Source organism: Hippopotamus amphibius, chromosome 2 (assembly GCF_030028045.1).
Source record: "Hippopotamus amphibius kiboko isolate mHipAmp2 chromosome 2, mHipAmp2.hap2, whole genome shotgun sequence".
Classification (NCBI taxonomy): Eukaryota; Metazoa; Chordata; class Mammalia; order Artiodactyla; family Hippopotamidae; genus Hippopotamus; species Hippopotamus amphibius.
The window spans coordinates 5144237-5157149 of record NC_080187.1 but is presented as its reverse complement, the minus strand read 5'-3'; the positions used below and the strand labels follow the sequence as shown (position 1 = coordinate 5157149).

Genomic DNA, 12913 nt, shown 5'->3' with positions numbered 1-12913 from the left:
TCCTGGCTGCTCACGCGGACGCCTTCTTTATAGCCTGCTGGTGAGGAATGGTTTCCCCATTTTTCAAAGAAGTACCTACATCATAGTCTTGACTGTGCCTCCTGGCCCCGCAAAGCCTACAATATTCTTTTTTTTTTTTTTTAAGAACTTTTACTGAGATACAGTTAACATAAAATAAATGACATATATTTAAAGTATACAATTTGATATTCTTTTTCTTATTAGTAATGTGTATATGGTAATCCCAATTTCCCAATTCATTCCCCCCCAACCCTCCCCACTTTCCCCACTTGGTGTCCATGTGCTTGTTCTCTACATCTGTGTCTCTGTTTCTGCCTTGCAAACCGGTTGATTTGTACCATTTTTCTATAGTCCACATACATGTGTTAATATACAATATTTGTTTTTCTCTTTCTGACTCGCTTCACTCTGTATGACAGTCTCTAGGTCCATCCATGACTCTACAAATGTCTCATTTTCGTTCCTTTTTACAGCTGAGTAATATTCCATTGTATATATGTACCACATCTTTATCCATTCATCTGCTGATGGACATTTAGGTTGCTTCCATGTCCTGGCTACTGTATATAGTGCTGCAGTGAACATTGGAGTGCGTGTGTCTTTTTGAATGATGGTGTTCTCTGGGTATATGCCCAGTAGTGGGATTGCTGAGTCATATGGTAACTCTATTTTTAGTTTTTCAAGGAACCTCCATACTGTTCTCCATAGCGGCTGTAGCAATCTACATTCCCACCAACAGTGCAAGAGGGTTCCCTTTTCTCCACACCCTCTCCAGCATTTACTGTTTGTAGATTTTCTGATGATGCCCCTTCTGACCGGTCTGAGGTGATACCTCACTGTAGTTTTGATTTGCACTTCTCTAATAATCAGTGATGTTGAGCAGCTTTTCGTGTGCCTCTTGGCCATCCGTATGTCTTCCTTGGAGAAATGCCTGTTTAGGTCTTCTGCCCATTTTTTGATTGGGTTGTTTGTTTTTTTGATATTGAGCTGGATGAACTGTTTCTATATTTTGGAGATTAATCCTTTGTCTGTTGATGCGTTTGCAAATATTTTCTCCCATTCTGAGGGTTGTCTTTTCGTCTTGCTCATAGTTTCCTTTGCTGTGCAGAAGCTTTGAAGTTTCATTAGGGCCCACTTATTTATTTTTGTTTTTATTTCCGTTACTCTAGGGGGTGGATCAAAAAAGATCTTGCTGTGATTTATGTCGAAGAGTGTTCTTCCTATGTTTTCCTCTAGGCGTTTTATAATGTCTGACCTTACATTTAGGTCTTTAATCCGTTTCGAGCTTATTTTTGTGTCTGGTGTTAGGGAGTGTTCTAATTTCATTCTTTTACATGAAGCTGTCCAGTTTCCCCAGCACTACTTATTGAAGAAAAGCCTACAACATTCACCCCGGCTCTTTAAGAAGGTCACCCACCCCTGACACAGAGAAGCCACCCTGGGGCCAGTTCCTCAGCTGCAGACCACACAGTCCCCAGAAAGAGTCACCTGGGTGTTTCAGCATGAAGTAACTTCCAAAACCAAGTGCCCCGTAAGCAGCTGCAAAAGGTAAGGAGCTATGAAGTGGCCAGTGGCCCTTGCTATTATCATCACTATCTGGTGACACCCACTACACAGCTGGAAAAGAAACAGCCAACCACGGAAATGTATCTTACGCACGTTCCCAGGGTGAAGCACCTCCTAAAACCCACGGCTAGGGATAGATATTGTTCTAAATTTGGAAATATCTGATGACAAAGCGAAGTTTCCTTCCCTTTTCTTACCACACCCAAAACAACACCCTACATTCTCATGAGAAAAATTCCTTCACACTTATAGTTTCCATTTCCTACATTTGATCTTTCACTTAATAAAAAAAAAAAAAAAAAGATTAATGGAAGCCCATGATGTATACGGATTTTTTAGTACCACGCCTGGCATATAAGAAACTATCAGCATTATTTTAATATTACATCCAACATATTTTGTATTATTATTATATCTATTACTGTATCACAGTATATACTTTATGGTAGATACAATATATAATGTACAACATATAACAATGTATTGAACATGTTATATTCTAGAACATGTAAATATATAATATAAACAAAATATATAATCATTATATATACAATATGCTATATTGTTTTATATCATTGTTATGTACGTTATTATCATTGTTATATTACTATCCTAACACAGGGGCTACGAAGCCACAAACTAGCTGTGAGGCTTCAGACAAGTCATTTCTTTCTAAGCCGCAATTCTTCACTGGTAAAATTAGGGAACCATTTCAGGTTTTTATCACTCTCTTCCAGCTCAAGACTAATTCCAAAAGCATGCTAAATAACTTTTCCTTTGAAAACTTCTTCTCCTACCCTGAAGCCTATGCATGGTCACACCCAATCATGGCTTGGAACCCACAATGAACAGGCGTGGACACCATCTTTGTCCATCACATTAACATCCTGGTGCTCGGCACCTGTTGATTCAAATGCCCTCGCAGCAAGGCCTGAAGTAAGCTGTTTAATAGCAGCATATCTATTTTAATAACAACTGGGTTGGTGCCCCCATCACACACGCGCATTTGGGGAAAATGATAACAAGTCATCCCTCAACAGAAACGGTCGAGAGGAAGAGCTGGGTCTGTAAGCATTACAGGAAGCATTATACTAACCATGTTAATAACTCTCTGGGCTCACTCTGTCCCTTTCATGTGAGGAAGTTAAAGTATTTAATAATCATTGCTCCCTGGGAGATAGAAGACAAAAAGTTGCGATGGTAAATGAGTATCCTTAAAGTCTTCTCATGCCTTTTTTTGTGTGAAACTCAGCACTTGAATGAGACTGGGCCAAGTCCAACGCAAAAGACCATGGAGAAATAGAATTCTGAAATCAAGGTAGATTCTAAGCCCTAATAATGACTTTTGAACTTCCCGTTCCCTTCTCTGAGCCCCATGCCTTTAGGTAACTCATCATGATGGCATTAGTAAACAGTTTAAGTTTTACAAGAGAAACAATTTCAAAATAATATCAACACTGATGTGCTGTGGCTAACTGATAAATCTATGTACCACTTGGGAAAATGTTAACAGCTCCCTCTTGGAAAACAACATGGCAATAGTCCATGACAGGTTCCTGGCCTGGGAACTTGACGCTGGGAACTTACCCTGAGGAAGTCATCTAGCAAATCTCAAATATACATGAGCACAGCTACTTATTGTCACCTCACCTGTAACAGCAAAAAGGGGACATAATTTCAGTGTCCAGCAGCAGGTGAATGACTTAATAAGTTACGGAACAGCAGCACGATAGGATGTCAGTCATTACAGCAGGTCTGAAGACCATCTATGACAAATATGCTTGCCTGTGCAGCAGCTCTGGAAAAGGTTAACAGTAACAGCTAACTGCTCTGCTCACTCACTGGGTTTTAGGCCCTTTAGATCTAGACACTCAATATACATTTTCCCCTTTGCATTTTGCCATTTTTTCCCAATTTCTTCTTTAATAACATCTTTTCAATTAAAATAAAATGTAATTTCTCTGTACTTAACCTAAAAATAACAATAATAATAAAAGCTTACTGGACATACACTACGTGCCAGGTACTGTTCTAAGCACTTTGCGTGTATAAGCCCCTTGATCCTCACCTTACCCTGGGAGGTCGGTACTATTTACAACTGAGGACACTGAGGTCCAGAAGTTGAGTAACTGGCCAACAATCAGCCAGCTAGAAGTGGGGGAGCAAGGAGTCAACCCCAGCATCCGGGCTCCAGTGTACAGGCTCTTCACCACTATGTAATTATGAGGAAAACATTTCAGTATTATTCAGGAGGGGAAAATGGATTGCCTGGTTAGTTAAATATTCTAGTTAACTAGGAATAGCTCAACTACGTCTAGTTCTGCAGTAACTATTTTCAAAGAAATTCAACACCATGAAAGTGCCCCCGTGACCACAGGGCTCAGCAGAACTGGTGTCTGCTGCAGGTACTGAACGCCAGGGGAGCTTGCAGGTATGAACAGCAGTGACCAGTGCTGACGGTCACTGATTCACAGCCCACAAGGCACCCCTGAGGTCATCTGGCATGTGATCCCTTCAACTGAGGGAAGGAAATGGGTAGAGTTAGCCAAACTCATACTGCTAGCTGGGACTGGGACAGATCCAGGCCCATGATCCATGTCTGTGGACCTGGGGAAACCAGGGTTCTTTCTTTCTTTCTATTATGCAATGTATGATAACAAAATTACTACGATTCATTAAGTGCTTGTGTATGCTAAGGGCCTCAACCCCTTCACATGAATTATATCATTTAATTTTGCGCCCCAGTCCTTCAAGGTAGCTGTTATTATTAATCTCACGTAGAGACTAGGAACCAGGCTTGGAAACATTTAGTGGTGTGGCTCGCCCCCTCAGCTAGAAGGCCCTGAGCCAGGTGACTGAGTGCAGCACCCAGCCCTTCCTTGCACATTTCTGGAGCACTGCAAGAGAGGCTGCCACCAGACACCACTGCAGCCCCAAAGCCATGGAATAAGACCAGACAACGGACCGAGGGACGGCGGGGGGTGGGTGGGCCGGCTCCAGCTTTGGCCAGAAAAGCCATCGTATTAATTATCTGGCACACAGGCGTCCAGCGGCCCCAGATGCTTCTTCACCACCTAACTAGGTACAAACCTGTAGAGGCAAGTCTAAACACTGGAATCCAACAATTATAAATTTGCCCCTACAGCACAGGAACCATAGAGCAAGCGGAATGTATACAAATCCTTGACTCGCCACCCCCACCAGGCAATCTCCTTCCCAGCATTGCAAAGCCCATAGTCAGCCCAGGCCTGGGAGACACACTTTTCACAGTCAGCTCTTCCACTGAGGGTGTTAATTTCATTCACTCACACCCAACTGTGTACAAACATGCAAATCATTAACATTTCCATTAACCAGGCCGGTATGGCCCTGAGCTGCTGGGATTTCTGAAGGAGATAACTCAATTTGCAACCACTGCTGCAATTTTTAATTCCCAAGGAAACTTCTGCCCATGTTATGTTCCCAAAAGCCAAAAGGACCACTGTAAGCAACTCTTCAAATTATTCCTGGGGAAAAAAAAAAAGAACAGAAGAAACAAAAAGTCTTCTGAGAGCACAGGATAGTAGGTATATTTCAGAGAAGTTCAATTTAGCTCTAAATTGAAGGTTTCCCCAGGTGTCTGGGTCAATGAATAAACAACTAAATGCTGACTATGACTTGACTGCCTTTTGTGAAGCAACCCATTGCAGTGTGAACAATCATCAATAAATGATTCTTTGTAAATTCAGGACTGCTGTGGGACTGCTGAAAGGGTATCTGTTTTCATCCCTGATTTCTCTACTTTGGACAGAGAAGGGCAAAGAAGGAATGTTTCCATGTAACCACCATACACCCGCCAGCACTGGTAACTACCATTTTCTGAGCACCTACTACGCACTAGGAACATCGTTTATATCCATGATGGCACTGGGAGCCAGGCGGCACTCAGGTTGGTCACTGAGTGCCATACGCTGTGCTACTGAGGGGGACAGAACGATGACCCCGATGACCAGTAGTATAGTAAACAGATTCCCCCCCAAATCCCTGCGGTGAGGGCTGTAAGGAAATAGGTAACACAATAAGATGCAGTCACTTGGAGAAGGACACTGAGGGAGCAATTTGGGATTACCAAATTCACTTGTTCAAGGTCAGACAGCAAGTCGGGGCAGAGCTCTGGCTGGTGGACCACTCAGGATCACAGGGAGCCACTGCCTTATCCCATCTCCCATCCTATTTTTCTGGGTGGGGGCCTGCTAGAACTCACAACAGTAACACAAATGCCTCAGATTTATCAACCACTGCAAGCATTCATTATCGTAAAAACCAAAAAGAGCAGTACAGTTTCTTTCTTATTTTGGGTTCTGAGAGCTGTAAGAAAAACTAGAACTATAAGAGTCAGAGAGCATAATGCTGGTCCCTTCAAAGGGTGCATGTCCCACACTGTTCAAAATCATTAGAGAGATATTTCTCTACCAAGTATAAAATGCTCTTTAGGGTGAGAGCAAGCAGAAATGGTGAGGTTCGTGTTTCTCAAACTGGTATTCTATCACCTCAGTTTTTTAACTTTCCAGGTCTACAGCATGAAAACAGAAACATAAATGATCCAAAAGGCAGATAACGATTTCCTTTAAATGTCCTTTCAGAATTTATTCTGGGTTTGACTTTCCTAATCACGACTGTCTGGCTCTGGTTAAAGTCTGCCACCGTGGGTCAACACACAGACTGGAGAGAAGTCAGGGGCAGCCTGGGCTGTTCAGCTGCCTGCTGCAAATGCACAAGAGGACGTGCCCCAGTTTCATCTGCCCCTAAAGCAGACACAGATACCATGCTGCCTGCCCTAGAGCCTGGAGCCATCCGTCATCCACTGAGATTTCACAATCCTGTTGAGCCTGGACTTCGAAAAATGCACTCAGATCAGGGTCAGGGTGGTACCTGGGATTTACTACATCATTCTTAAACGTTGTTCTGAAATCCCAGTTTCAAAGTATAAACAACCTTTAAAGACAAAGACAAACAGATAAACTGTGAAGAACAGATAAACTCCACACCTCTGATTGTGGATCCCTGGCAGAGTGTGGATTTTGGACTGGAGAACAAACTGCAGGTCCAGGGTCTAACCCTGCGCAAACCAACAAATCCCTACACTGGCAGAGAAGTGGCCCTGGTTAACGGGATCTACAAAGACTTAGAAACCAGGGGCAATAAGCTGCTCTTCTTTTTATCCCCATTTCACTGCGGATCCTGAAATCCCTGCTATCAACTCCTTCATTTCTGAACACAATGAAACAAAACAACACAACAAAACACAAAAGCTTTAATTTTTGTCTGTAAGCCCAGCTGCTTCCAATGGAAGTATTAAGAAATTTTAACTCATACAGTTTTCTAAGGAAAACCAGACAACTTAAAAGTAAGTAAAATATTAAATTCCTGTTATAAAAGTTGTGGCTTGAGTTTTTGGATCAATGCAATTTGCTTCTTGGTGGCTGGAGATACCAGCCCACATGGCACTGAAAGAGTGTTACATCCCAGCCCACCAGTAAACACCCACATCTGCTAAGATCCATTCTTCTGAAGGACAAGGTACTATGGCGTAAGCATCATACCTTTGTCTTTCTCCCCCAAATGAGTAAAGTACGTTAAAGAAAATATAACAAAACTCATATATGCATTACCTGGATTCTAACAGTTGTTAAAATGATCCTGTTTTTCTTATCTGTATGTATGTGGTCATTCAGTCACCCAAACCATTTTAGAGTAAAATTACAGCCAGCATAACCCTTTACCCCAAACACTTCAGCATAACAACCCCAGAAAGGACATTCTCCTACATGACTCATTACCATCACCACGCATAACAACATTAGCGACAGTTCCCAAATATCATCTACCACACAGTTCATAGTCAAATGCCCTGAACTGTCCCCCAAATGTCTTTAATCGCTGTTTTGTTCAAACCAGGATTTGATCAAGGACCAGTAAAGAGCACCTCTTTTAAAGTACTGGGTTGGCCAAAACGTTTGTTTGGGTTTTTCTGTAAGAAGTTATGAAAAACCCCAACGAACTTTTTGGCCAATCCAATAACTTGTTGGACAAAGAATGAATGACTGAGACTTCCCTGGTGGTGTAGTGGTTAAGAATCCACCTGCCAGCACAGGGGACACGGGTTCGAGCCCTGGTCCAGGAAGATCCCATATGCCGCAGAGCAATGAAGCTCGTGTGCCACAACTACTGAGCCTGCACTCTAGAGCTCTCGAGCCACAACTATTGAGCCCATGTGCCACAACTACTAAAGCCCATGCACCTAGAGCCCGTGCGCCACAAGAGAAGCTGCCACAATGAGAAGCCCGAGCACCGCAATGAAGAGCAGCCCCCACAAAGACTCAATGCAGCCAATAAATAAATAAATATTAAAAAAAAAAAAAAGAATGAATGACTGATGGGAAGTCAGGAGGGGCTGGAACTGAACAGTAAAGTAGCATCCCAACCTACCTTTCCCTATTAAGAAAAAAATTATCCATAATCTGACCACAAAAGAAGACTATTATTAACATTTCCATGCATTTTCTTCCAGTTTATTTCTTCTGTTCAAAAACACACATCCATACATATGTTTGCGGTCAAACCATCTTGCTACAGGTCAGATGCTACCTCCACTCTTTTTGGCAAGAGGAGATAAAAGAGCCAAATACCTGATGGAGTCCTGTGGGCACCATTTTTGGTATTTTCGTGCCTGCTGGGTCTGCCAATTGCTGGTCTGCTAGGTTAATAACAGTGAAAAAGGGCAGCCGAGGACACTGGAAAACCCAAGGGCCCTGGGACACTGATGCAGGGTCCTCCAGTTGCAGGCACACCACAGCATACTGCTGTGTGGTTCTTCTGGCTTCCTCCTCCTCAAAGCTGACACTGCCACAAGCCCGAGTGACACCAAGAAGGTGTTAATAGCTGTTGCTGTCCCCTATCATGGACATCTAGGATGGTTAAATAAGAGATTTTTTTTTTTATATAGAAGGTACTTTGAAAGAAAGGTGCTATATATTTAAAAGCTATTAATAACATTCTCTAAACCCAACTGTCACAAAAGATTCAAACTCCTGGATATCAAAATTTTTATTTGGGATATTTTTTAAAGCTGAAAATTTTCAACCAATGGACGTGTGCTGTAGTAAGTAAATATCTCAAACTGAACTAAGTTCTCAGCTAAGCCAGGCCATCACATTGAGTTGCAGATTGTTTTATTCCTTAGGAGATCTCTGTTAATTTTCTTTAAAGTATGTTGAATTGCTAGCACTTTCTGATCTGAAAGGTATTTACCCAAGCAGCTTCAGCTCTGGTTTTAAACCAAAGTATCCCAACAGAAGGCTGCCTCCTTCCTTCTTCCTGGAGACGAAGCGCAAGGCCTTCTTACCTTGTTTCCAGGGGCACAGATGGCTTCGTTTCAGGGGCTTCTGTTTTTCAATAGCATTGCCCATTCTAAAGCCAGAGGATCACAGGGCCCTTCCAAGCCCAGGTGTCTTCACTGAACAGCGAATAAGGACCAAGTCTCTAGCTGGAAGGGGATTCATCTCTCAGACATCCCAATCACCCAGTGGTGAGCCCTGGCAAATCCTTACAAGAAAAACTTGAATTCTACTCTGAAAGGTCTTTGCCTCCTGCCTTTCAAACCCTCTTCACTCCCAGGGAGGAAATCAGAATAAAAGGCTTTTTATCACCCTGGAGGTGGGTCTTGGTACCGTCTATATTAGGAAGCTCTTCCTCAGCCCTCCTTCAACACTCTATTACTCATCGGCACAGCCACAGCCTCCAAGAATGAACTTTATTTCCAAACACTTTCGACACTGTTTTCCTTGGGGGAGGAGTGGGAAATCAGATGATCAAAAGGCTCAAAGTTAAAAATAGACCAATCTGGGTGTGTGCCACAAGAAACATTTTCACAGAGACCCTAATATCACACCTTCTTTTTAGAGTTCTGGCCCTCAGACCAGTGTGCATCATGTGACAAGTTCCATCAGAGAAAACAAACTGACTTCATTAATACTGTGTTTCCAAGAGAAAAAACAAGCAAACATCAAAAGCAAGCTACATTCCAGTTTCCAAAGAAGAAAAGACCTCAGAGGACAAAACAGGTAGGAGTTTGTAACCTCAAGCTCCAATCTTACACTCTATTTTGGAATTAATTTTTCTGGAGAAAATGCTGCGACACCTAAATTCTGAACAACAGGTTTCCTGGAAGAAAGAAAGGCATGAAATCATATGCTTTTTGGTAAAAACAAAGAAAATGTCAAGGTACATGGAAAGATTTCATTGATTTAGATACCAGAGTTTGAGGGTAAGAAAGCTCTTAAAGAATCCCTGGAGCACACACAGTGGGTGAGAGTGACTGCAGGTCCAACCACCTGGGTTCAAATTCTGCCTCTGCCAAGAGAACACAGCAGTCTCAGTTTCCTCATCCGCTGACTGGGCATAATGCCAGTAGTCCCACCTCCTCGGCTGTAACAAGGATGGAGTAAAAGAGACACCGAGGAAGCCCCTGGTAAATAAATGGTTATCACCAACACTGTTACACTCTTTGACTGTGGAACTATAGCAGCTCAGATGGCAGCTATCTGGCTTCAGTCAATTTAGCCAAAGGCACACCATCACAGTGAATTTCCTTCTATTGGCGGTGGGGGGTACAACGTGGCAGCCAGAGTAAAATTTAAAGACGATATTCCCACAGAACTGAAGAGATGGAGTTTGAGAGGCACTAAATGCACTAGTGACCCAACTGTTCAGTGCGCTGTTACCACTCCCAGGGCCACAGCCAGCATGCTGCCCCAGCCACTGCCCATTCTGAGGGATAGAGAAATAATCCTGCCAGTGTATGCAAAATCAATGACGCCAAATTCAAATCGCTATAAGATCCTATGGTTTCCTCTTTTGATCTGCCAATATAGAAATCATTTTTACAAAATCATAGCCTGAGATTCCAAACTTCTTAAAGCAAATAACACGTGTCCATCTCACACCTCCAACGACAGGGCAGGAAGGAGAGCAAATGCTTCGGTGAAGGCCACTGCCATCCCTGCTTCCCTCACACTGTACGCTGAGCTCTCCTTCCAATCAAACTGCAACCACTGGAAAAGAGCAAAGGCCCACGCCCCAACTGCGCCAGAGGGGGCTGCTGAAACCTAACAGCTGGTAAAACACCCAATTCAAATTCAGCACCCCACCCCCAGCTCCATCAATAACTGCCCCACCCTTTTGATACATTTTGAAGAGACTTGTTTCCTTCCAAAAACGGTAACAATTTTCTTTAGGCAAGTTTTCTATGCCAGACATTACACCTGACCTCATTTCTTCCACAAGACATTTAGTTCAATATATCTACAGAAGAATAACAGATCAAAAAGGCTCTACTTCTGAACCTGCATGTTAATATCTCTTTTCACCTAAAGAAAGTTTTAACTGAAATGCTCTGCATGTGAAGCCACCCAGCACCAGCAGAATACCCGCATACTGTAGGTGCTTAATAACTACTGAAAAAATGGGCAGACAGTTGAAGGAATAAACAAATGGGTAAACAAATGATGCCCCCCCCCCCCACACCCTACAATGGGTTAACCAGAGTTTCTAATCCATAAATAAACTCTCCTTCCTGAAAGACCCAGGGTGTGGGCCACCAGAGCGCTGCTCCATCCACCCTCCCCGCCCCTCAGCTCGGGCCACATCCCAACTTGGAGTTTCATCCACATCTTTTTTATCCCCATTCGTCTGTAAAGCCCTTGAAGTCAGGAACTAGGTTTGGGTAAGTTCCCCATGTGCCTGCACGCACGCAGGACAGCAGGCCACCAGGGAAACTTGGGCTCAAGTCCAACACTGCCATTTCTTAGCTAGGGGCTGCCACATTGTAACAGCTAATTTTCTGATGAACCTTCCAAACAAACTAGAAATTTCCTTGAGAGCAGCTCTGAAGTGAAAACCCTGTGGTTCAACTGCATCTCAGGTAACCACAGCCTCCCAAAATGATTCCACGTGAACTGGACAGGGGTTGGGGGCAGGGGAGGATAAATGGAATAGCCTATTCTGAAGAATTCCTCCCTAATTCCCAGCTCAGAAACAGTGTCTTCTAAAGTCATCCCCAAGGGTGAATATGCTCACATGTAAGACGGGCAAGTGAGCCACCCCGTCCACATCTCAGGGAGACGAAACGGGACTCAGATGAGACGCATGAGAAGCGAAATGCCACCAGAAGTGGAAGCTCGCTGCACGGCCAGCATCAGGTGTCTCTGTGTCCTGTGCAAAGGCTTCCAGGAGGCGGTGGACGCACGGACTGCTTTCAGTCAGACTGCCTTCGACCATGTGTTGCCAAGTTACCCTTTGAGGTATTACCCCCGCAAGACCCAGACCACTGACTCACAGAATGGTAGGGCCTAAGGACACAGACTGACAAAATCACCTCCTCCTAGGAGATACACCCTTAGTGAGAGAGCCAGCCCCAGCCCCAGAATTTTAATTCTTGGCTGCGAAATCTGCTACGTCTTCCTCTTGACCAGAGGGATGAGGCAGGGGAGGAGTGGAAAGTGCTGGCCCTGGAGGAGAGCTGGCTGGGTCTGAATCTCTATGTGGGCACTTCCCAGCTGGGGGACTTTGAGGTAGGAGCTCAACCTCCCTGGACCTGACTTTTCACCCCTCTAGAATATGTGCTGGTACACTGCCTACTTCGTAGGTCAGTCCAAAGCTTCAATACGACGTTTTAAAGATGTCCGGCACACTTAAAGAAAACAGTTACCATTGCTGGTTTTTATTTTTATTTTATTTCATTATCCATGAACATCCAGTTTCAGAGACAATACACTGAAGAAAAATTATTTACCATCACAACGGGTTTTTTTTCCCCTCTAACACAGTAAGATCCACTGCAATATTCTGGTAAATAACTCACTCCCTTAGTGCAAATAAAATAAAATTCCACTTCAAAACACTTGTATCATCAGAATACTTTTTTGATTATGGAACTCAACATACACCAGGGAGATGATGCTGTGGTTACTAAAGTCTGAAACATTTTACAGAGTCCTGTCCTCAATCCAAGATGCAACTGGAGTCAGAAGAAACTTGCGTCAGGGAGCCCTGCAGGGCCTGCTCACTGCTCAGAAGGGAGAGGCCAGTGGCTGCTGTAAGGCGCGTCTTCCCCTCACCCGCCCCAACCCCCAGAGGGCAGGGAGATGGAAGCCCGGCTCTCCAGCGGGTGCCCAGGAGCTGACATGAAGCTTTGTGCATGGAATTTTGTAGGCTGGGAGGAAAGTCTGATGTTGGTCACTTCCCCTCCAGAGAAAAATACAACAATACAAGGAAGCACCAAGCGCTG

General features: G+C 43.7%; 1 protein-coding gene across 11 annotated transcripts in view; it reads right to left on the bottom strand.

Moving 5' to 3' along the window:
* RAPGEF1 (Rap guanine nucleotide exchange factor 1) overlaps positions 1-12913 on the bottom strand; it is a 134272-nt gene that overhangs the window by 100285 nt on the left and 21074 nt on the right. For 2 of the 11 annotated variants that reach the window (XM_057719902.1, XM_057719904.1), the window contains exon 1: positions 8972-9222. The exons of 5 other annotated variants lie outside the window; for them this stretch is intronic. In XM_057719902.1, the coding sequence (XP_057575885.1) occupies positions 8972-9035 (64 nt within the window). In that variant the 5' untranslated portion in view covers positions 9036-9222. Of the gene's footprint in view, positions 1-8971; positions 9224-12913 lie in introns of those variants that run through there. 4 more of the 11 variants (XM_057719906.1, XM_057719909.1, XM_057719900.1 and 1 more) reach the window with 3 other exon arrangements.